Here is a 24,667-nt window from a genome sequence, read left to right on the forward strand (position 1 = left end):
CTCAGTCGGTTAAGCGTCTGCTTTCAGCTGGGATCATGACCTCGGGGTCCTGGGATGGAGCCCCTCATGGGGCTCTCTGCTCAGCGGCAAGTCTGCTTCTCCCTCTCAAATCTGAGTTTGTCAACTCCCTAGTCTCAGAGCCCCCGCCCAGAATCCCCAGTCCCTGCCGCCTGTCCGGCCGACGCCCCGCCCCCGGACGCCCCCGCCCAATCCTGAGCTTGCCCCGCCCCTTTCGCAAACCCTTGCCCCATATCCCCGCGCCGATTGGTCAGGCAGCCAGCTCGGCGCCGCTCACAGAAGAGCCGGAGAAGAGGAGTTTGCTCAAGGAATGGGGCCCCGCGGCCCTGCTGCGCATGCTCGCTGGGAGCCCGTTTGGGCGTTCCAAGAGGTCGGCTCCCCCGCGGGGTGGCGCGCGCTCCCGGCTAGTGGGGCGGCGCGCGGGCACGGGGCTCGCTCCCGAGAGGGCAGGTGGGGGCTGGGAGCGGGCGCTAGGGTTGTGGTGGCCGGAGGCGCCTGGGCCGCGAGGTCGACGCCTGTGGCTGCGGCGGCCGAGGCCAAAGGACCCGCCGCGGCTCGGTCTCCAGAGAGGGAGGGCTCCGCTGCCGCCGCCGCCCGGCCGGTGCCCGGTGAGCACGGGCCCCAGCGGGCCGGGGAGGGTCCCGGGTCACACGGCGTGGCCGCGCCCCCGGCCAGGCCTCCCCGGGGGTCCCGAGGGCTGCTGAGGCTGGAAGGGGGGGTGGTGTCACCCAGCTCCGTGTCCCGGCGCTCAGGCCGCTCCTTGTCCTTCACCCGAGACTCGTCTCCTTTCTCCTGGCTCCTCCTTCGCCCCAATACAGCCGACCCTGACTGAGCCCTGACACCCCCAGCAAGGGAGCCCCCCGTTCGTTCCTACCCCCCGCCCGTGTCCGCCGCACCGGCGCTGACCCGCGCTGGCACCCACCCCAACCCCGTCCCGTCTGCGCGGCTCTGTAGGTCCCAGTGACCTTGCACTTTTTGCTGCTATTACATCCCTCCTTCCACTTCTGATTACGCAGATTGCCTGTTGTGACTTTCAAACTTTTGACTCAAGAAATATGTTCTCCATGCATAACTTGTGCCTGTAGATGTGATTACTGGAAGATAAGTTCAAAAGGAGAAATGACCCTAACCTCTCATAACAGCCAGATCTACTCTACCTTTGTTCTGATTCCATTCTGTTCTCTTCTGTTCTTTCCATTCCAAATGACTGTTGCTAACCCATGGAAATGATTTCAGGACCTAATGGTTCTGACCACAGTTTGAAACTCTTGCTTTAACAAACATCCGTCTTTCTCCGCCTTTACGTCTTGCCTTTGGGGGATGCTGAGTTCCAATAATCAGATAATCACGGGTAACCTTCAATTCCATAGAAAAGGTATATTTTTAATATGTTGACATTTCTGCTTCTCAGGGCCAAAATCCCTTCGAGGACTTGATTTGAATGTTCTAGTTTGATGCCATCAGGTTTTTCCTGTTCCTCTTCCAAAAGCTCCTAGTCAGACTTGGAGAAGAGATAGTGTGTGAGGTTGGGGCTGGAGTGTGGAGTGTTTATAACGGAGAGGGAGACGATTTTTACTAGAGAGAGAAATAATTAAAGTTCAGCTTTAGGAAGATTAACTGGTTGGCACTGTGTAGGGAGAATTGGCTGGGCTGGATGCAGTATGGAAAGACTGCTGAGGAGTAGGTGAGGATCAAAGCCCTGGAGTGATGTTCAGTGGAAAGGCCATGGGAGGTGGTGTGACCAGGTGTACAGAGAATGAGATTTGAGGACACATGAGGCCTGGTAAGGAAGGAGTAAAAAAAAAAATAGCTAAGATTCTGGGGCACTGACTGGCTCAGTGGGTAAAGCATGCCACTCTTGATCTCCAGGTTGTGAGTTTGAGCCCCACATTGGGCATAGAGATTACTTAAAAAAAAAAAAAAAAGGGAAAGAAAAAAAGCTCAGGTTCTGATCTGGTGACTGAAGGACTTCGGGCTGGGAGGACCTGGAGCTAGAATCTTCCTCTCTGTGCCCTGTGCATCTCTCAGGTGCTCAGGAGCAGGGGTTCCCAGGGGACATACAGCAATATCGATCGTTGGGCTGGGGTCTGCTGCATCCAGCAGGCAGAGGCCAGGGATGCTGTTGAACATCCAGCCTCCCCTTCCCCCAAATGCCAATGGTGCTGAGGTTGAGAAGCCCTGCTTTAGAACAGTGATTCTTAATCGCCGGGGGGGGGGGGGGGGTCCACTGCCACCCTCAACACCGCCCAGGAATGATACCCGTATGCACACAAAGCATGCGTATTTCATAGGAGAGTTCACGAGTCAGTCAGTGCACACCTCTACCCCTCATAGCTCATTAGCATGTGTGGGAGGGGGACAGCAATTGGAGTCACCCAGGAGCTTTTTCAAACATCAGGACCCCTGGGCGTGAGAAAGAACTCTTTGTCCTTGTGTGATGATTTACAGTTTATAGAAGAATTTCATATACAGTATCTCACTTGCCACTTTTCCTGTTTCACAGGTCAAATCAGTCTAGAGAATCGATGGAATTTGCCCCAAGTGTTGCACCCAGCAAGCTGGCAGTAAGGACCCGGGTACTGGCGGATGGGGATGGCGGTTCTCACTCTCTGTGCGTGAAGGTAATTCTGTTGACCCACTATCAGCTGCTGAGTGAGGCTCAGACTTTGAGGACCTTACCGATTAGATCTTGCCTGAGAGGCACCCGGCAGTTTGTAATACTGTGTCTCTTGGGTCTTAGGCTGACACCGAGCCCTTTGTGACCACCTGCATGACAGCAATGTCAGAGTGGGCAGCTGAGTATTGTGCCCAAAATTGCTCTGTGCCTCGTTTCTGGGGGAGGGGAGCGGAGGGGATAAGAGAGTGACGAAGCATGAACCGTGAAGCTTTCGAACTTTCCATTTAAATCTGCCCGATTTAAAAATACTTCAGTCACTCAAATCTTTAGTGAGTAAAAATTGAGTATTACAAGACAAACACAAGGACCCAAGTATTGACCTCAAAGCAATCCAAAGTAAAAAAAATACATTTAAGTCCATCTACAATAAATAGACACATGTATAACGAGTGGAAATTTCATAAAATAATACCCAGTTTTATTTCATGCAGTGCAGATTGATGTTTCACATGTAATTTTAAAAATTGCTGACTGGATCCAGAGATTATAGGACCAATGACCTAGGCAATTAGAAAAGCAGAACCTTAGACCAAAACAAAGGAAATAAAGCTGTTTCATACAGATGTAGAATGAACATGTATGGAAGCTTTTACTTAACTCATTAACCAAGGAACCAGAAAGATCTAACAACCAGTTTGCAAGAGAATCCAAAGAAGATTCTAGAAGACTACAGATACTGAAATGTGCACATGGAGGCAAAACTGGCTTTTTATTCAGGGGGAAGAATTATTTCCATGTACTTATTTACATGGAGAGAGAGTTTATTGCCCACAGCCTAGAATAATTTCGCATTGCTCTCAGTTGTCTACACTATACAGAGTTGTCAAAAGGAGTCAAAGGCTAGAATCCCGTAACCTGGAAGGATGTGTTCTAGACACTGCATAGTTTCCATTGAGGCGCAAAGGTCCTTTACAGTCTCATAACCTCAATGAAAGATACTTCTGATCACAAAATAAGGCTGGTCTCATTAGATTTGGCCTGATTGTTTGCATAGGTACAAGCACGTTAATTCACCGTAAAGGCCTTCTTGAGTTTGCTTTGCTGGAAGCCTTCATAAGGAATATCTGGTGGGATTTTTAGAAGTCTGGTATTTGCTATCCCAAGGTATGGAAGCCATGCTCCAGAAGCTCTCTCCACCAGATTTTACTTATACTACTTAGGAGTTTGAGCAAATTCCTGTCTGTATTTTGAGGGCCCCTGAATAGCCCAAGGTGTGTGAAACGCGATAAATTGTTACAGGATCATCTCAGAAAAGATGAAACCATGACTCTCCTACTGACATAAAATAAACACATGCTAATGATTTTATTTAACACATTAATGAAGGAGCACATACAATGTGACAGATTAAATGAGATCATGTATATAAAATACTTAATGTGGGGCCTGGCACAAAAAAAAGCCCCTTCAAATCCTTCTTAGGCTCATCACTTACTGACGGACCACCTGTTTCTCAAGGGCATCTATTCAGGTGTTTCTCAAAGCACAGTCCATGGTCCACCAGAGCCTTGTGGGGGTACTTGCTGAAAATTCAGATTCTTGAATCCCTCTCCAGATCCTCTGTCAGAATTTTAGATGGAAATCCAACCATTTGCATTTTTATCAAGGGCCCAGGGGAATTTTTATGAAGACCAGAATTACACAAATAACTAATTATAATAAAACTTGCATGAAAAATATACTTAACCGCATTATATGGATTCACTCTTTCTATTCTATTTCATTTTTTAAATTCTTTTTCATTTTTTTAAACACTGATCTCAAGTAGGGTTTCTCAACCTTGGCTCTGTTGGCGTTTTAGACCAGATGCTTCTTTAGGGAGTGTTGGAGAAGCTACCCCGGGCAGTGTAGGATGTTGAGCAGCAGCCTTGGGCCCTCCCCGCTAGATGCTAGCAGCATGCCCTGCCTCCCCGTGGTGACAACCAAAAATGTCTCTGGACATTGTCAGTTGTTGCCTGGGAAGCAAATCACCTTGACTGACAACCACCAGTCTTAACCCACTCCATTGATACCTGTGGTCAGAATCCTCAATGTGTAAAGAACCATTTTTACTGATTTTTTTTTTTTAAAGATTTTTTATTTATTTATTTGACAGAGAAAGACACACAGAGAGCAGGAACACAAGCAGGGGGAGTGGGAGAGGGAGAAGCAGGCTTCCCGCTGAGCAGGGAGCCTGATGCGGGGCTTGATCCCAGCACCTTGGGATCATGACCTGAGCCGAAGGCAGACGCTTAACGACTGAGCCACCCAGGTGCCCCCCATTTTTACTGATTTTAAGAGGTGAGGCCCTGAAGGCAGACACAGGTGTCTTGAATGCGGACTCTGTCTTTATCGGCCTGCTCTTGCTCACAGATTCAGCCTTGGTTCCTCCTCTATGACATGAAAGAACAGTGGACTCTAATTGATGGGGTTATTTGGAAGATAAACTGGAATAGTACGTGCAGAGCCCCTGGGAGGTAGTGCCAGGCACATCGTTGTATTTGGTAAATATTACATATTATGATCACAGTCCTCTAGACTCTCGAGGGTTGTGTCAGTCAGAATCCAGCCAGGAAAACAGAAACTACTTTAAGATTTGAACTGGGAGTTTCCTTGTGATCCCTGGTGGTGGAGGAGCTGAGAGGCCAAACAGGAAATGGTGAGCGAGCCCGAGGGTGGCAGGGGCTCAATGCTTCCAGCACAGCCAGGCCGAGTTCCAGGGCGGCAGGCAGGGGTCCAGCAAAGCTGCAGCAGACCGCCCTGGTGAACCCACGCCAGGCAGGTGGCTTCTGGAACACCCTCCTCGCTCCACCCACCAGTGTCCCACTGAGCCTCCCATTGGCCAGATCAGCCAGAAGTCACCCTGGTAAACCATAAAATAGCTGGTTTGTAGGGACACATCAGTGCAGCTGAAGACTTACTCTGAAGGCCTGACTGCAGCCCTGAGCATCAGCTTCCTCCACCTGGCACTTCTTACCTCTTCCTGCAGCTGCCCAGGGCACAGGGAGGCACCCCGTTAGCTCCGCACCAGCTGGGCCTGGGTTGGAGTCTTGGCTCTCACTAGCCGTGCGGTGCTGGGCCACTCAAGGCCCCAGAAGTTGAGTGGGGATGATGGTGACGGTTGGCAAGGAGGTTGCTGGGTCAATGGACTGGAGGTGTTGGCTGATGCCGGAGGAATTTTGTTCCTGGCTCAGGTCCCAGGTCCCAGGTTCCAGGTCCCAGGATGGATGATGAGGCTCTGGACAGGAGGGTGTCTCCCTCTCCCTCTCTCTTTCACCCTATACTCAGGAGGTCTCCATCACTTATTTTCTCTGTCAACTCCCATTGTGTCTATAGGTTTGAAACTTGGGTTTTCAAGAACCTTTTATTTTGAGTTAATTTTCGACTTTAAAAACATTGCAAAGATAGGACGAAGAATTCCCACATACCCATCACCCAGTCTCCCCGATTGTCAGCATCTTACCGGACGCTGCGTGGAGATCAAAGCCGGGAAATCACCGTGGGTACAGTTCTCTTCACCTACACTGTTGACCTGACTCTGGTTTCCCCAGCTTGTCCCCAGCATCCTTTTTCCGTCCCGCCATCCCATGTGGCATTTAGTTGTTGTGTCTCCTCAGCACCCCCAGTCTATGACAGGTCCTCAGCCTGCCCTTGTCCTCGATGACCTCAGCAGTTTTGAAGTCTCCTGGTGATTGTTTCGTGGACCGTCCTTCGATGTGGCTTGTCTGATTAAAGTGGGGGTGTGCACCTGGGGCAGGAGTGTCACAGAGATGGTGGGGTGTCCTTGGTGCATTGCATCAAGGACGTCGTGGTGTTGATGTGTCTTATGACCAGTGAAGTTGACCTCGATCATGTAGGGGGGTGTCTGGGGGATTTCCCCACCGTCAAGTTACTGTCTTTCCTTTTGTAGTTAATAAATATCTTGGAGGGAATGTCTGAGGCTATGCAGGTCCCACAACTGGGATTTTTAATAGCCTCAATTTTTGTTCATTTATCTGTTCTGTCGCTTATATTACCCTTTAATTTCTCGTGTGACTTGTCACAGGAGAGTTATGGAGTTAAAGGACAAATGACCAAGCGAGGAGATGCAGCTTGTCTTTACAGCGTCTCCCTTTCCCCACGGTACAGAGAGTTTATGCACATTGTCCACGATTTCAAGAAAACAAAAGAAATGGAAGGAGAAAATAAATCACTGTTCTTACTACTTCTAACATTTTGAGATATTTCTTCCTAGGTATTTAAGGGTTTTTTTTTTATTTATTTGGGAGAGCAAGCGAGCACAAGCGGGAGGGGAGGGAGAAGCAGACTCCCTGCTGAGCAAGGAGCCCGACACAACACAGAGCCTGATGCCGGGGCCCGATGCCAGGACCCCGGGATCATGACCTGAGCCGAAGGCCAATGCTTAACCCACTGAACCACCCAGGCGCCCCGTTTTTGTTTTTGTTTTTGTTTTGTTTTTTGGGGTTTTTTTAGGCCATGAATACATAAAATAAAATCAGTCCGTAACCGACGACTGTGAGCAGAGCCCTCCGGAGGCTGGAGAGGCGCGTGGGCTGAGGGCTAGAGGCCCCGCCGGGTCTGAGCCATACTTGGATTTGGGTGGGGGTTTTTTTGGGAAAACCTTAGCTTTGAAAAGATAGTATTTGCAGACTTTGCTAACTGCATCTGCTAACTGTTAGGTTTTGTAAATACAAACATTTTTGGAAGTCTTCAGTTATTTTTGCTACATGGAAGAACTCTCACATTCTTGTTTTGGAAACGTTTGTGTCAGGCAGTTAATTTTTTACCAAGGATGCAGTGCGTTCATCCTAAGGAGCAACACCGCTATCTTGTGGCCTTCGGGAGCATTGCTGCCAAGGATTTAGGTATGCGTTCCTGCCTGTTCTGGGTCTACGTTACATAATGATTTGGTCCTTTGCAAGGGCTCCATCTGGTCTGCAGGTGAGGGCCTCCCACTGTAAAGTGGGGTGAAATAGCAAACAACATGTTGAATGCGATGTGTGCCACAGGAAACAAAATGTCAGTCAAGAGCTCTAATCCAAGAATGGAGAGAGTGGTGCATCTGGGTGGCAGGATTATGGGCCGTTTACTAGGAATTAGGTTCTTAACAGTTTAAACATATTTTTATATAGTTTTTACAATATAATATTAGCAACTTACACAATATCTTAATATGTAATCCATGCCACCCCTCTTCTTCGATGAGGAAACCAAGCCCAGTAGTGAAAGGTCTGCTTTGGTGTAGAAAACTGGTTTTTGGGGCGCCTGGTGGGCTCAGTCAGTGCAGTGTGCGACTCTTGATCTCAGGGTTGTAAGTTTAAGCCCCACGTTGGGTGTAGAGATGACTTAAAAAAAAATAAAAAATCTTAAAAAAAAAAAAAAGAAAAAGAAAACCAGTTTTCATCCAAGTGACCCTGGGGACCTAAGTCCCTATAAGGATTTTTTTAAAAAACAGTTTATTGAGATATGATTTACATACACACAACTCACCTATCAAAAGTGTATAACTCAGTGTTTTCCGTGTATTCAGAGTCGAACAACCATCTCCACAGTCAATTTTACATTTTCATTACCCTCCCAAAAAGAAACCCCACACCCCTTAGCATCACTTCCAAATTTCCCCTTCCTTTCCCCCAGTCCTATACAATCACTCATCTGCTTTCCATGTCAGTGGATTTGCCCGTTCTGAACATGTCTTATAAATGGAGTCATACATCTTTTGTGTCTGGCTTCTTTTTTAAAAAAATATTTTATTATTCATTTGCGAGGGAGAGAGAGCACAAGAAGGGTGGAGAGGAAGAGAGAGAGAGGGAGAAGCACACTCCCCACTGAGCCAGGAGCCCGACGTGCGGCTTGATCCCAGGACCTGGAGATCACGACCTGAGCCGAAGGCAGACGCTTAACCAACTGAGGCACCCAGGGGCCCCTGTGCCTGGCTTCTTTCACTGAGCATGATGTTCTCATCCAGCACGTGCCAGAATGTGATTCCTGGTTATGGCCGAATAGTATTCCATTGTATGGATGGACCACACATAGGCCAGTGCAGGTGGTTCCAAGGGAGAACGCGGTGTACGGACGGACCCAGCTGGTGCCAACCCTGCATGGTGGCCAAATGAGAGAGTGGTTGGTGTCCGCAGAGCTGGCGGGCAGTCTGCAGACAGCTGGGCTGAGAAGGAAGGAGTGTGGGCTGTTCTTGCAAAGTCGAACTGTTGAGGGAAGGAGGGGCTTTTGTTAGGTCTTGTTTTTGGACACAGGAGACTGAAAAACCTTGGTGGTCCCAGTGCAAAGAACTGCAGAGGCAGAGAGCTCTGGTGACCAGAGAGAGCAGGACTCAAAGGGTGGTGAAAGGGCCCCAAGGGAGGAGGGGAGCTGTACCAAGGGAACTGGGTGGAGACATGTTTATTTCCAAATCAGGATAAAATATGTATGCCCCCTACATCCAGATAGTGAAGAGTGATAAGAGCTTATGAAGAGATCCATCCTCAGTGGGTAAACTGTGAAACAAAATGGTAAAAGTCCACATCATGGAGAGATAACTTTAGCTAGTTTGAAGTCTGCCTTTTTTGAAGAACTTCATTCACCAATGATGTTAGGTAAAAGGAATATTACTGCATGTAGGTTGTTACAGATTTGTGTGTGTGTGGTAAAATATATATCACAAAAATTTACAACTTGAATCATTCTAAGTGCACAGCTTGGTGGCATTAAGGACCCTCACACTGGCATGCCACCATCACCACCATCCACTGCCAGAACATCATCGTCATCCCAAACTGAAACCACACCTACTAAACAACAGTGCCCCATTCCACACCGCCTCCCCCCCGTCAGCCCCACAACGCCGCTGACTCTGCCTCTATGAATTTGACAAGTGTAGGGACATCACATAAGTGGAATCGTACAGCATTAGTTTTTTTGTGACTGGTTTATTTTGCATTATGGACTTTTTACTTTTTTAAGATTTTATTTATTTGAGAGAGAGAGTGAGTGAGAGAGCACAAGCAGGGGGAGCGGCAGAGGTAGAGGGAGAAGCAGGCTCCTGGCTGAGCAGGGAGACCAATATGGAACTCCATCCCAGGACTCCGGGCTCATGACCAGACACTTAACCAACTGAGCCACCCAGGAGCCCCTGTTATGGACTTTTTAAGTACTTAATTCTCATTGCTATCCTTTATACTTAATATTTTTGTTTTTCTCACTGAATTACCAGCCCTTTAAACATGATCAACTGAGGGATTTAACATTTATGTAGCATGGCACCTGAAGTTCAAATGCACTTTGATGTGTATCTCACAACCTTTATTGTTCCATGCATCAAAAAGCCAAAACCCTTGGGGTGCCTGCATGGCTCAGTCGGTAATCAAGCTTCTGCCTTCAGCTCAGGTCATGATCCCAGGGTCCTGGGATCAAGCCCCTCATCTGGCTCCCTGCTCAGCAGGAAGCCTGCTTCTCCCTCTCCCACTCCCCCTGCTTCTGTTCCCGCTCTCCTGTGTCTCTGTCAAATAAATAAATAAAAATCTTTAAAAAAAAGAAAAAAGCCCAAACCCACCAGGTTGAGTCACTTGCCAAGAGTATGAGTTACTGCTGAGTAAGAAAAGACCCTGATCTCACTGGCTTAAAATAACAGTTTATTATTGATTGGTGTTCCATAAGGTGGGTGGCCGTTCGTGTGGCCACCATGCAGGATTGCACCAGCTGGCTTGGTGTCCTGTGGCCCCTTCATGTAGGTACACGCAGCTGGGGGGTCTGCAAGATAGTTTTCCTCCATGCCTGGCAGGGCCTCCGTGCCCACATGTGGCCTCTCACACAGCTTCCTAACCTGGCAGGCACAGGGCCGTGTCTCCTGAGGGTGAGGACTGCCAACCCCCACAGCATGCTTCTGCCACACTCAGCAAGTCACCCGTCTGGGCTGGAGCCAGTCCAGATTCAAGACCACATTGCAAGGGGGCCTGCATACTTTATGGGAGGATTTGTGGTCATTAGACAGTCTACATTACAAGGTCCCGGAATGGTTGAGAATGGTAACCGTTAATCCAATCCAAATTCTAGGTAATCGCCAGACCCATGCTTTTCCGCAGAAGGGGCTGGGGGAGGGGGCGGGGGGGGGGGGGGGGGGGGGGCGTTGGCTAGGCCATAGTTCGCCTTTTGTTGTGCTGGAACTTCTGTATCCATTGAGGTGCGTGCATCTTGGAAGCCTTTTAAGCAGAACTTGTAGTTGAGGGGACCGCACCGTCTCCTGACTCAGGGTACCCATGACTCCGGGTCCAGTTCCCGTAGAATGTGGGGGCTCTTAGTCATGCCAAGGCCCTCTAGTTCGGAGGAGGCCAGGCTTCGGCATCTGATGGTTTGAGGCTAAGGCCGATGGCGCGTCGGGGTCCCCACAGAGTCCCCTCCTGCCCCGCGCGTGGCGAGGACCCAGGCCCGGGCCTGTAGGAGTGTGCGTGCTGTGTGGACAGTGACTGCAGCGCTTCGGCTGGCCCGAGTTGTCTGAGGCGTCCCCGCCCCCCCAGCGCCCTTGGCCCCGTAGGCTGGAGGCCGATGGGACGGCAGGAGCGTGCCAGCAGCGCGGGGACCCGGAGCGCGGGGACCGAGGGCTGCAACCGGGGCGGGCTGCCGGCTGAGGGATGGACGCCGGAGCCAATCGGCGAGGGGGGCGGGGCGGCCCAGGGCGGGGCCTCCCACCGGCTCCCTTTTCCGCCCAGACAGCTCCTCCCCGAGGCACGCACTGGGTCTCACCGCGCTGGTCCCCAGGGGCACGCGTGTCACTGCCCCGCCACGTCGCGGTGTGGGGCGGGATGGGCAGGGCAGAGAAGGGCCGCATGGGAGGAGCGAGGGTTGGTTCGTCCAGGGGCATGACGCGGGAGGGCAGGCCAGCCGGAACTCTCAATCAGGTGGCCCGTTACCTGGAAGATTTCCTCGCCACCACCCCCATCCCAACCCCCCCCCCCCCGCCGTCCCCGGGATGGGCTTCCCTGCTGCCCTGGGATGGGCAAGCGTATACTGCGGGGTGGGGCGGGGATGAGGCGCCCCTCTGAGTCTTCAGCCTTGGCTCTGTCTTAGTGGGGACACTGGGGCCCTGCCATTAGGCTGATCAGGCTTTGGGGAGCTGAATCTGGGCCCCAAACCAGGGAACTTCAGAGCAGGAATGCATTGGAATGGCAGAACTTGGAAACGAGGGTGACAGCTCACAAATGGGAAGCTGAAATGTGCAGGGAGGCTGTGGTCTTGCTTCTGGGCTCTTAAGGAGAGGTGGGGGAGACCCAGCCTATTCACCCACCACCCAGTCCCTCAAGAAAGCAAAATGTTTACCCCACACTGATACCCAGGGCCCTGTCTCCAAGCTAGCTCTGCCCCCATAATACATCCTTTCTGCTTCTCCAGGCCAGAAGCCAGGGAGCCTGAAGTGACTGGATTTTCCTGACACCTCTACAGCCCCGTCCCCTCCCGGCTGAGGTAGCGCCAGCCCCACTTCAGGCACAAGGTCACTGCCTTCCTGGGACCCCAGCATTTCCTGAGTGCTGCGTGGTCCAGGGCCTCCGGCTTGGGATGGGAGATGGATCTAGTTGTGAGTCCAGAGAGTCCTGCCTCCCAGAGCCAGGCGTCCCCTTTGTGGTCTGCAGAGCGCTGGTGGGTGCCCGGCTCGGTCTCCTTGTGACACAGTGTCAGGAGGAAGGCCACCGGGCATTCTGGGAGGGTCTGTGACATGAGCCCATGTGCCAAGCGCTGGTCCCTGAGGCTTAGTGCTCAGGAAGGCCAGTTACCATCATCTTGGACAAGGCACACCAGGTACTGTGTGGGGCGGGCTCTGGATCCCCCTCGACCAGACTCCCAGCTCTGCACTTCATGGCCATATTGGCCATCCTGGCGTCCCTCAGTGTCCTCATCTGTACACTGGGTCAATAAGAATGATCGACTTTCATAACACGGGGCCAAGTTAAATGGGAAATCCCGTGAAGACACATCCCACCGTGCTTAGCACCTACGGGCCTCTCTTTGTAGAAGCTCACGGTTCTCAGTGCCTCACTGCCTGCACCCCAACAGCCCCCAGAGAGCCCTGCCTGTGGCACATTTTACAGACAGGAAAGTGGCGTTTGGGGAGGGGAGGTGACAGACCCCAGCTGCCTGAGAGGATGCAGCCGAGTGGAAGCACCGACCCGGGGTTCCCCAGCTCCATGTGGGACCCTCCCCAGCCTTTCAGCCCCCTCTGCCTCCACCTCCACCCCACGTCCATTTTCTGAGCCCCAGGCCCAAGGGGGCCTCCACTGATGGGTTTTGCCTCCTTCCTTAGGACAGAGCCCCTGGACTGCCAGGTTCCCGACCAGGGAGGAGGAGGAGGAAGAGAACTCCATCTGCTGGGGCCTGAGTGTGGCCTAGGGGACAGGCCATCGTCCCAGAATGCCCCTGCCGGAGCCCAGCGAGCAGGAGGGTGAGAGTGTGAAGGCTGGCCAGGAGCCATCCCCGGAGTCCCCTGAGCCAGGCACAGATGTCATTCTTGTAGTCCCCACAAAGCCCAAAGAGTTCTCCAAACTGGTCCTGCTGACGGCCTCCACGGAGAACGTGGATGGGGTGGACTCCCAGCCCAAAGGAGGGCACTGTGGCATGTCCCTGGAGATGTCTGGTCCTGACGCACTGGCCAGGACCCCCCAGATCCTGCCAGTGGAGGAGCAAGTGGGGGCAGTCCAGCCAACCCCCCAGGCCCCTGAGCAGACATGCAGCAAGCCAGATACAGGTGAGTTCCAGGCCTACTGCTCCTGGCCCAGCCCCCTTTGTGGCCCTGCATGTTCAGACATAAGCCCTGTGCACCCCCTTTCTAGGGGGTGGCCTTGGGGTCCCATCTCTGCTCGGAGCTAAGTATCCTTGTCTCTAATCAGGACTCTGTCTCAGGCTGGTGTGATGATCTCAGGATGTCATCCCTGTGTGTCCCCCATTGTTCTCATCCACGCCCTTGGCCTCCAGCCTTGCTTTGTTCCAGCTGACCCAGCCCTCTCTTGTCCTCAGCAGCCCCCAAGCCCCTGGAGTTCCTGAGGACCCCATTCGGGGGCCGCCTCCTGGTGCTCGAGTGCTTCCTGTACAAGCAGGAGAAGGCAGTGGGGGACAAGGTCTACTGGAAGTGCCGTGAACACTGTGAGCTGGGCTGCCGGGGCCGGGCCATCACCCGAGGCCCACGGGCCACAGTGATGCGGGGCCACTGCCACCCGCCCGACGAGGAGGGTCTGGAGGCGCGGCGCCGGAGACAGAAGCTGCCTGGCCCAGCCCTGCCTGAAGGCTTCGGGGTTCCGGAGGGCCCTCGGGGCCGAGTGGAAGAGCCGCTGGAAGGGGTGGGCCCATGGCTGTGCCCTGAGGAGCCAGAGCCCACCCCCGGGTTGGTGCTGAGCAAGCCGGCCGCAGAGGAGGATGAGGGGCTGCGAGCCCTGTCACTGCTGAGCTTGCCCCCCAAGAAACGCCCGACACTGGGGATCGGTGAGTGCCCTGGACCTGGGCTCCACTCTGGGGTAAGTGGGAACCCATGGGTCCTTACCTGTGCCCAGATGGAAACATGGGGTCTCATATGGTTTGTAATGCACTCCAAGTCAACATGGCTGAAAGATAGAAACCTGTCCCAGAAATCATCAAGCCCGGGGGATAGAACTAGTGCTCTAGAACCAGGGGGCTCAAGTCCTTCTGGAACTTTCTGATGCAGCAGGGTCTGGTGTGAGGCCCAGAAACCCGAGTTTTAACAGGGCCAGGTGGTCCTGGTAGCCCGTGAGGTTAGGGGAAGTTGGCCTAGGGGAGAGCTTTGGACCAGGTTCAAATCACAGCCCCACCTGGTTTCAGTACAGATGCTGAAACTCTGGGGTTTTCGGAACTTTGTCGGGGATGGGTGATCGCTCAGGTGCCAGGGAGATTAGATGCTCGATGTGCAGGAAGCACCCAAGGCCAGTCCCATGTGTGGTGGCGCTGAGTGCCCAGTAGCTGGGGTCTTCTTGGTGGCTTTTATTATCAGCAAGTGGGAGGTGGGCTTGGTCCCAAGGGTTGGCTCCCTTCTGACCCAGATTCGAGGGTTTAAGGATTTAGGGCAGTTGCTGTGCTGGGTACTAGGTGTGGGGGGGAACACTTGTTTTTTACTGTCTATCTTTTGCCACCATTTGAATTTTATGGCGTGTGCATGTGCTATTCAAAAATTAAATAAAAGTTTCAAACAAACCCTAAAAAGAGTATGGCCAGGAGTGACTGAACACATAGGCTAGGATGTCAAAGCCAGCTCTGTCCTTCCCGGGTGTGCGACCTTGGATGTGACGTATAACCACCGTGAGCCATGGCCTCCCCACTGACCTCCAGGAGAGGAACTGCACCTTCTCCCTGGTGCACTGGGTGGGGGCTCGGTGGGAATGCACGTGGGGCCCACACACGCCCAGCTCGGGGGAAGCCACAGCCAGTGTCCACATAAAGGGGAAAAGCCCTTGGCCCCCCACGCCTCCCCCGCCTCCTCTCCTCAGCCTGCCATGACTGCCCCGGGTTCCTCCTCCAGGAGAACCCCGGCCCCTGGAATTCCTGAGGACGTGCTATGGGGGCAGCTTCCTGGTGCACCAGTCCTTCCTCTACAAGCGGGAGAAGGCCGTGGGGGACAAGGTCTACTGGACGTGCCGGGACCATGCACTGCACAGCTGCCGCAGCCGGGCCATCACCCAGGGCCAGCGGGTGACCGTGATGCGGGGCCACTGCCACCCGCCTGATGTGGAGGGCCTGGAAGCCCGGCGGCAGCAAGAGAAAGCCATGGAAACACTGCAGGCCAGGCCTGGTGGGCCTGGGGGCCAAGTGGACAAGCTGCTCCAAGGCGTGAATGGCCGGCTCTCCCGCAGGGGGCCGGGGACTCTGACTCTCACCAGAGCCCGGCCTAGGAAGCGCACAAAAGTCCTTCCGGCCCAGCCCCAGGCCCTGCAGGGATACCGCACTGAGGACCGGGACGAGGACCCCGGTGAGTCCTTCACAGCGCTGGCCCAGAGCTGGGCCCCCTCAAGTCTTGCTTCCTCAGGTCCAGGGAGGTAGGAGGGGACCCCAAGACCCTGAATTCCCAATTCCCTCCCCCATCCACCTCTCCCTTTCTCCCCAGGAGGCCCTGAATTCTTGAGGACCCCTCTGGGGGGCAGCTTCCTGGTGTACGAGTCCTTCCTCTACAGGAGGGAGAAGGCGGCCGGGGAGAAGGTGTACTGGACGTGCCGGGACCAGGCCCGCATGGGCTGCCGCAGCCGGGCCATCACGCAGGGCCAGCGGGTGACCGTGATGCGTGGCCACTGCCACCCGCCCGACCTGGGGGGCCTGGAGGCCCTGAGGCAGCGGGAGAAACGCCCGGGTGCGGCTCAGCGGGGGAGCCCAGGTAGGACAGACTGTGGCCAGTGGGCCGTGGTGATGGGCAGGAGACCCAGAGGACCAGCCTTTCCCTCTGACCTCCTGTGCCCCTAGCAAGCGTCCTCGCAGCCTTAGGGGAACACTCTGTGAGGGGTTACAGCCCTCTCCTGTTGCTCTCCCCTCCCCTCCTCACCTCAGTCCTACTCTCTCGGGTGGGGGGGGCTCCTCCTGGGCCTGCTCCCTCCAGGAGCTACGCTGTTCTTGCTTTGAGGACAGGGGCCCCCATCACCTCACTGCTGAACCCCAGGACCTGGCTCCCAGCTCTCCCTCCCCGAACCCACCTCTCCCTTTCTCCCCAGGAGGCCCTGAGTTCCTGAGGACCCCTCTGGGGGGCAGCTTCCTGGTGTACGAGTCCTTCCTCTACAGGAGGGAGAAGGCGGCCGGGGAGAAGGTGTACTGGACGTGCCGGGACCAGGCCCGCATGGGCTGCCGCAGCCGGGCCATCACGCAGGGCCAGCGGGTGATGGTGATGCGTAGGCATTGCCACCCGCCCGACCTGGGGGGCCTGGAGGCCCTGAGGCAGCGGGAGCGGCTCCCCAGCCCGGCCCAGAGGGAAGGCTCAGGTGCGGGTGAGAGGGTGTGGAGCGGGGCAGGTGCTTGGCCCTGGTCTCCCTGCTGGGACCTTCTGTCCGAGGCCCTGTGCCTGGTGGGGTCTAGCCACCCACGTGTGGTAGGCTGTGTGCTCACAGCGTGAGCTCCCTAAAGGCAGGGCTGCATGTAGGCTTCACACTTGTGGCCAGTGCTAGTCTGGGATTGGCTGGCAGCAGAGAGAAACCCACTTAGTCAGCTGCAGGGAAGGGGGTGGGGTGGCATAATCCGCTACAGGAAGTGCTCAGCACCCGTTTACGGGGCAATGAGCCTGGACCTCAGGGACCCTCTGTCTCCCCTCTCTAGGTCCTCGTGTTTGTTTTCCTCCCTCCTCCTCCCAATTCTCTCTAGCCACCCGAACCCCAACATTACATGACCTTTCAATTCAGGGTCTTAAAAGCCTCAAGAGAGAGTTGATTGGTTGTCAGCTGGCCGAGGGGACGGTGGACACCGAGCCAGGAGGCTCCTGGTGCATGGCCCCAACCAGCCGTGGGCCCCGCTGAATGTTCCAGCCCAGGCTTTCACCGGGGTGCTCACCAGCAAGTGTGGAATCCAAGCCGGGTCAGAGGAGGCCTGCAGGAAAGCAGGGCCAGCCTCCAGGGCAGCACCAGAGCCCTGAGAAGGAGACGGCTGGTCTGTCCTCGAGAGTGCCGGGCCGTGGGCCTTGGGTGGCAGTCCGAGCTGCAGTCCTCAGGGCCCCACAGCACGGGCTGCTGTGGAGACAGAGAGCAGAGTGGGTTCTGTGGGAGGATTGTGGTTTCCTGGGGCAGGCTGGTGGCACAAAGGAAACAGCCTCTGTCCCTGGCACCCAGGCTTTGCACCCTGCTTCCGAGCTGCCCCATTCACGCTGCCACATTCCTTCCAGGAACCCTCCGGCCGCTGGAGTTCCTGAGGACGTCCCTCGGGGGCAGGTTCCTGGTGTACGAGTCCTTCCTCTACAGGAAGGAGAAGGCGGCCGGGGAGAAGGTGTACTGGATGTGCCGGGACCAGGCCAGGCTGGGCTGCCGCAGCCGGGCCATCACGCAGGGCCAGCTGGTGACGGTGATGCGTAGCCACTGCCACCTGCCCGACCTGGCGGGCCTGGAGGCCCTGAGGCAGCGGGAGCGGCTCCCCAGCGTGGCCCAGCAGGAGGACCCAGGTGCAGATGGGGATGGGGTCAGAGGTGGGAGTACAAAAGAGCTGTGGGCCTCTCGACTCTCCCAGCCTAAGTTTCAGACACCTCAGGGGACAAGGCACCATCTGAGGAGCTTTGTGCCCTGGCCTTTCCAGAGTCTTCTACCTGTCCTGTCCACTGGCACCTTCTCCGGAACCTGAAAACACCCCTAGGTCCATCCCATTCTCAAAATGACTCCCCTTCTAGTTCATTTCCTCTTCTTTCTCTTATCCTAAGAGGTCTTAACAGGTTACAGATCAGTCTCTTGAAAATCAGATGAAAAAACAGGCTGCTCCAGAAGAGCATGCTAATGTTTGTGTGTATACACACACACACACACACACACACGCTCATGCCTACATGCGCGTGCACAATGCACACACTCATACATGCATACACACATGCACACGTGCACATCACCTTACACTCTTAAGATTTTGCCAAGAATTAATTTTATTGAACTGAAAATGGATTCCCTTCACATAAACAGAATAGAAAACCAGTTGTTAGGAAGCATTTTTGTGTTTCATATTAATTCATGTGAATAATAAGGGCCATATCTTATAAAATATGCAAATGAATCCAAGTTGTGTAAAACAACCGAAAGAAATACGATTTCTGCTCAAAAAAAATGGAGGTTTCTGGGAAAAAGCCACTGTTTGGCATCAATAAGAAATAGAAGTCATGGGGGGCGCCTGGGTGGCTCAGTCGGTGAAGCATCTGCCTTCAGCTCAGGTCATGATCTCAGGGTCCTGGGATCGAGTCCTGCATCGGGCTCCCTGCTCAGTGGGGAGCCTGCTTCTCCCTCTCCCTCTGCTGCTCCCCCGGCTCGTGCTCTCTCTCTCTGTCAAATAAATAAATAATCTTTTTTAAAAAAGATTTTTTAATATCTTTAAAAGATTTATTTATTTGAGAGAGAGAGAAGGGGTGGGGGGTGGGCAGAGGGAGAAGCAGACCCCCACTGAGCAGGGAACCTGACACAGGGCTTGATCCCCCCAACTCCAGGATCATGACTTGAGCTGAAGGCAGCTGCTTAACTGACTGAGCCACCCAGGCGCCCCAGTAAATAATCTTAAAAAACAAAACAAAACAGCAATAGGAGTTGTGGGAGGCCTGTGGCACTGTCAGGGGCCCCTGGGTTTGATGTCTCATTCAGTCCTGCTCTGCTGAATGACGGGTTGAACGCTGACTCTCGGGGTCCCAAATAGCTTCTTTCACCAGGCACAGGTAATTGGAGGCGCTCGAAAACCAGAATTCCCAATGACTGCCCAAATCAGAGTCATTCTACCCGGTTTTCTTTATCCTCAAGGCCTTAAGGTCATCGTTACAAAGTGTGTACCTTTAGCTCCAGCAGTCTCAACAAGAATTAACGGGGTACCCGCTCCAGCTCAGTCAGTAGAGCGTGTGACTCTTGATCTTGGGGTTGTGAGTTCGAGCCCCACGTTGGGTGTAGAGATTACTTAAAAAAGGAAAGGGGGGCACCTGAGTGGCTCAGTCTTGGTTAAGTGTCCGACTCTTGATCTCGGCTCAGGTCTTGATCTCAGGGTTGTGAGTTCAGGCCCCGTGTTGGGCTCCGTGGAGCCTACTTAAAAAAATAGTAAAAAAGAAAAGAGAATCTTAAACAAGAAAAGAATCATTAATCCATGTTTTCATTTTCTTTCCTCAGAGAAGATGAAACTTCCGCCGGAAGCGCAGCTGTGCGTCCAGCCTGGCTCTCCGGAAAGCCGGCAGATGTCTGGGTAATTGTGAGTTGTCTCGTGCACACGTCAGCCCAACACATAGTGGCTTATGGCGGCAAACACTTACTGTCTGTCACGGTGTCTGTGGGCAAGATGTCGGGAGAGGTTGGGCTGCTGGTTCTGGCGCAGAGTCTCTCCTGAGGTTGGAGGAAGGACGGGGGCCGGGGCTGCGGTCACCTGAAGGCCTGCGTGGGCTGCAGGCCTCAGCTCCTCGCTGTGTGGACCGCTCCTCCAACATGACGGCTCTCGCCCCCCCAGACGAGGGGCCCGAGGGGGAGGGCAGAGCGAGGGGGAGGCCGCCAGCAAGATCAGTTGGTATTCTCCCCAAGTGCACGTGGGGCGCTGGCCGGGATAGACGGAACGTGGGCCCTGAGACAAGACTCGTCCAAAACAAGGACTGAAATCACACAAAGTACGTTATCTGTTCACGGCGGAATGAAGCCAGAAATCAGCAACACAAAGAAAGTTGGGGAACTTTTAAGTATCTGACAGTCAACACACTCCCGAGTGACTTGAAGATATCCCGAGGCAAGTGGAAAATGGTCTGAAGTGAGCGAAATGGAGACACAGCACAGGAAGACACGCGGGCGGTGGTAGAGCAGTGCTTGAAGGGAAACTTGTAGCTGGAAAGACTTACATTAAGGAAAAAGAAAGATCTCAGATCAGCAACTTACACTTCCATGTTAGGACCCTAGGAAAAGAAAAATGGAGCAATCCTAAAGCAGGAGGAGGATGAGAAAGGACAGAAATGAATGAAATAGAGAAGAGAAAATGAACGAGACCAAAAGTTGGTTCTTTGAAAGAATCAACAAAATTGACAAACCTTTAACTACATCGCCCCCAAAATTGGTTTTTATTTGTTTATTAAATTAATTTATTTTTTCAAAATTGGTTGGTAAAGATAGGGAAGACTCAGGGGCGCCTGGCTGGCTCAGTCAGAGGAGCGTGCGACTCTTGATCTCGGGTCGTGAGTTTGAGCCCCACGTTGGGTGTAGAGATTACTTAAAAAATATATCATTATTTATTTTTTTAAAGATTTTATTTATTTAGAGGTGCCTGGGTGGCTCAGTCAGTTAAGCATCTGCCTTCAGCTCAGGTCATGACCCAGGGTCCTGGGCTCGCCCTGCATCAGGCTCCCTGCTCAGCGGGGAGCCTGCTTCTCCCTCTCCCACAAGCTGCTCCCCCTGCTTGTGCTCTCTCTCTCTCAGTCTCTTTCTGTCAAATAAATAAATAAAATCTTTAAAAAAGATGTGGGGCTCAATCCCAAGACCCTGGATCATGACCTGAGCCGAAGACAGATGCTTAACCGACCTAGCCACCCAGGCGCTCCCCCCACAAATAAAATCTTTAAATAAAATAAAAAGAGGGAAGACTCAAATTATTAAAATCAAGAATGAAAAATGGGGCATTACTGCCTACCCCACAGGAAAAACCACACACGCACAGAAGGGTCTTAAGGGATGCTATGAGCCGCAGCGTGCCAGGAAACTGGGTGCCCAAGATGAAGTGAAAACGTTCCTAGAAAGGCGAGCTACCAAGGCCGAATCAAGAAGAAATAAAATCTGAATGGACCTGTAACAGGTACAGAGACTGAATTAGTCATTTTAAAACTTCCCACCAAGAAAGGCCCCTGGGGCCTGGATGGCGTCCCTGGTGCCCTCTACCAAACACTCAGCCAAGAATTAGCACCAGCCCTTCACAATCTCTCCCCCAAAGTAGAAAAGGAGGGAGAGGACTTTCGGGGAGAGTGGAAACATCCTCCAAGTGGTTGTGGGGATGGGCACATGGCTATGGATACACCGACCCTGTGGAGTCCCACCCTGATGTGGCAAGCCAGGTGGCGTGGGAAGGACAGCTCAGTAAAGCTGTCTAAAAAAACCAGGAAGGAAGCGACAGTGACTCTCTGAACAGTCTCTCACCCTGCCACTCCTGCTTTGCTCTGTTCCTTGGAAGCCCATTAGCACACGCAGCCCCCACGCAAGGGGAGGGGAATCAGGCTCCTTCCCTCCGTCCCGTCCCCATCCCCTGTGGGAGAGCAAAGAATTGTGGACATTTCCCAAACCCATCACAGTAATCCAAGAGAACTTTTCATTTCTTGACAAAGAATCTTCCGGAGCGGGAGGCGGGACCTCTCAGGAGTGTGGGTCTCCTCCCAGGACACGCTAGTGCGTGTTACGGGGCAACTTCCCCTTTTCAAGGAAATGGTGCAATGTGCGTATGCGAACGTGTATAAAAACGACCTAGCTGACCGTTATCTCTAGGGAAAAGGAAACCCTCTATGTTGTCTACTTCCGCCGTGTTTGGATTTGTATAATGAATATCTGTTTCTTTGTAATCAGGAAGGTGGAAGGTACAAAACGGGACAGCGAGTCCCCGTGAGGCCAATCTCCTCCCGACTGAGCGGACGGACTTCGTGTGTTGCCAGCGTCCAGGGTGCGCCGAGTGCGCCCGGGCCCCTGGCCTTTCCCACCCGGTTAGACCTTGCTTCACGCAAACTCTCTTCCACCCTTCCGCAGCGCTGGGGGCCTTCACGTTCCCTCGAGGGTCTCCCAGGAGCCCTACTTTGATGGTGTCTCCGAGCGGGCGAACGAGAGTGCCAGGAGCTGGTGGCTCGCAGGTGTGTGCGACCTGGGGCAAAAGGTCCGGCCCACGAGAGAGCGGAAGAAGCGTCTTTCCACGAAAAGGCCTCTTCCCTGTGCTGCTGCTCCGAGCCGCGAGCACCCAGCCGTTCCCAGAGTGCGTGACTTTGCCGAGGCCGGTCCAGTGTGGTGTGGGTGCACTCGGAGAAGGTGCCGCTGCTTCCAGCTGAGCTGCCCCGCAGAGGCCGCCCCCCGCGGGTTTTCCAGACCGGGGCCAAGTGGACCTTCGCGCTCCTGGGCCGCCTGCTGCTGGGCTGCAGCCGTCCCTCGTGGCGGCAGAGCGAGCCAAAGCAGAGGCCCCATTACACCCTCTGTCGGAGTCTCTCCCCTTTGCAGGCCTCAGACAAACCAGGGCCGCGGTCCGCACGGCAGCTGTCGTTTCTGGCAGCGGGAGCCAGCCCGGATGCCCACGGGACGCCGGGGCAGACACCAGCGGGCCGCCGTGTCTGGCCGAGGCAGGAGGAGAGGCAGGCCCGGTGGCGGCGGAGGCCCACCCCGTTCTCCCGGCTGGGAGCGGGCAGCGGGCTGGCCTAGCAGGCCGGCGGACAAGCAGGCTGACGTGGGCCGGGAGCTCCCGAGGCAGCTGCTTGCTACCGGGGCGCTACCGGGGCCACGCCTCGTGGCCAGCTTCCTTGCGTGCGCTCTGTGACCCGTGACCAGCCCCCTCTCCTGCCAAGCTGGCCGCGGAGCCTGCTGTCCGGCTGTGGGACAGCGACAGCTTAGGACCCCACTGTCCCTCTGCTTATAGATTTCCCGCCAATAAACCCCGTTTTATATCTCATCGTGTAGAACTGGTATGTGTGCCCACGTCCCTCGTGCAACAGCAGTCGGCCACCACGGAGCCACACGCACTGTGTCTCCGTGCCACGAGGTCGGGAGTTACGGAGCTTGGCTGGGCACCCCCAGAAGAGACCCCCACGCAGCAGGCAGCTCACCTGCCCCAATGCCGGCTGGACCAAGAGCAGGGGGCGTCCTCTGGAGCGGCTGCTGAGAGCTCTGCCCCCGGCCTGCAGGGGGCGCTGCGGCCCCTGCTGGCCATTGCCCTCATTGCCCTGAAAGAGAGGCCTTGGTTCTCCGCGGCGGCCCCTCATCCTGAGCCCCGTCTTTCTCATGAACTGGGGCGAGCTTAAAATGGAAGTGGCACCCCCAAGGACAGGGCAACCTCGACCCCCAATTCAGACCCTGGCTTCCTTCCCAGGCGAGTGCGTGGCCCATCCGCTGACCCGGTTACCGGCTCTGCAGGGCCCTAGCCTAGCAGCCTGGCCCGCAGTCAAGAAGACGGGCCGCGGACCGGCAGCCCACCTCTCAGGTGGGAGGCAGCTGTCCGCCGGAGGACCCCTGTGCTGACGGCCCTCAGCATGGACGCTCTACGCAGGGGCTGTGTTTTGAGCAGTGCTCATGGCCATGAAGCCTGCCGCCCTGAGACAGTGAGCTGCCCACGGCCAAGGCCAGAGACACAGCCCTGTGGGAACAGATAGGACACCCCAATCCCGGGCCCATCTTCGTGTCTCAAATACGCATGCCCAGAGAGGTGGCCACACCTGGAGGAGGGTCCGTGCCTCTACCCGCTGAGTCTCTGCTCAGCCCCACTGTGGAAGGGGCGCCCCACACGGCATGAGGTGCTCCAGCGAGAAGCGCTGAGTCCCGACGGCTGTTACCCCTGCACGGCCTGCGGGATCTGCTGTCTCTGCAGCCTCCCCAGCCGGCTCTGTGTGGGGTCAGTGACCTCCTCCATCACACGTCCCGTGCCCCTCAGCTTGGCCGAGCTCCAGGATGCAGCACAAGGAGGATCACGGGGACGCAGGCTTCTCATCCTGGATGTTCATGCTGATGACGGCCTGCATGCTCTTCCTCTTCCCTGCTCCTGCTTTGACTTCAGAGGACCGATGGATGGCCCGCGTTGCTTGGACTGAGTATGCTCACGTGGACAGGAGTTTTGACACCACCGTCACCTTGGGTGGCCCCCTGGCTGCTCCGGCTCCAGAAGCTTCCTCCCATACGTCCACTTCCTCCACCATTGCCTAGCCACAGAGATGTCCCCTGCCCTGTCCTGTCACGGAGCGAAGTGCACGGGGGCCGGTCCTCAGAAGCTGGCCCCTCCGTGGCTGGAGATGGATCAGCAAGGCAGTGCCCTCCTCCTTCCCTGCTCCCGCTCTGCTGCTAGTGTCCCCCAATAAACCCGATTTTATGATGTCTGCACCACACGGAGCAGGTAGTGACAGTGAGCAACAATTATGAAGTTATGTTTCAATTATGAAATCCTTTTTTTTTTTAAAGATTTTATTTATTTATTTGACAGAGAGAGACACAGCGAGAGAGGGAACACAAGCAGGGGGAGCGGGAGAGGGAGAAGCAGGCTTCCCGGGGAGCAGGGAGCCCGATGTGGGGCTCGATCCCAGGACCCTGGGATCATGACCTGAGCCGAAGGCAGACGCTTAACAACTGAGCCACCCAGGCGCCCCTCAATTATGAAATTCTTAAAAAAATT

At 54.5% G+C, this 24,667-nt stretch overlaps 1 protein-coding gene across 4 annotated transcripts; it reads left to right on the forward strand.

The window, feature by feature from the left end:
- Window positions 1-432: 432 nt before the first annotated feature.
- Window positions 433-24,399, forward strand: FLYWCH1 (FLYWCH-type zinc finger 1). 4 transcript variants are annotated; one of them, XM_035022044.1, is made up of 10 exons: window positions 433-626; window positions 2,522-2,639; window positions 12,963-13,403; window positions 13,676-14,134; window positions 15,183-15,629; window positions 15,765-16,028; window positions 16,360-16,623; window positions 17,514-17,786; window positions 19,468-19,540; window positions 21,880-24,399. In XM_035022044.1, exons 3-10 carry the CDS (start codon window positions 13,070-13,072, stop codon window positions 21,917-21,919), a joined length of 2,154 nt encoding a protein of 717 aa, XP_034877935.1. In that variant the 5' UTR covers window positions 433-626; window positions 2,522-2,639; window positions 12,963-13,069; the 3' UTR covers window positions 21,920-24,399. The 4 variants fall into 4 exon arrangements, with proteins under 4 accessions (XP_034877935.1, XP_034877937.1, XP_034877934.1 ...); XM_035022046.1 differs by having other exon boundaries at window positions 19,468-19,546; window positions 21,880-21,965; XM_035022043.1 differs by having other exon boundaries at window positions 434-626; window positions 13,673-14,134.
- Window positions 24,400-24,667: the final 268 nt, after the last annotated feature.

The sequence above is a fragment of the Mirounga leonina genome, unplaced genomic scaffold (assembly GCF_011800145.1).
Source record: "Mirounga leonina isolate KUSES-001 unplaced genomic scaffold, KU_Mleo_1.0 Mir_175, whole genome shotgun sequence".
Lineage (NCBI taxonomy): Eukaryota > Metazoa > Chordata > Mammalia > Carnivora > Phocidae > Mirounga > Mirounga leonina.

Excerpts from the sequence above, each read along its gene's own strand:
- FLYWCH1 (XM_035022043.1), top strand. The coding sequence starts at position 13,070 with ATGCCCCTGCCGGAGCCCAGCGAGCAGGAGGGTGAGAGTGTGAAGGCT. Across the intron at positions 14,135-15,182 it reads ACGCCCGACACTGGGGATCG|GAGAACCCCGGCCCCTGGAA; the intron begins GTGAGTGCCCTG and ends TTCCTCCTCCAG. Across the intron at positions 16,029-16,359 it reads GGCTCAGCGGGGGAGCCCAG|GAGGCCCTGAGTTCCTGAGG; the intron begins GTAGGACAGACT and ends CTTTCTCCCCAG.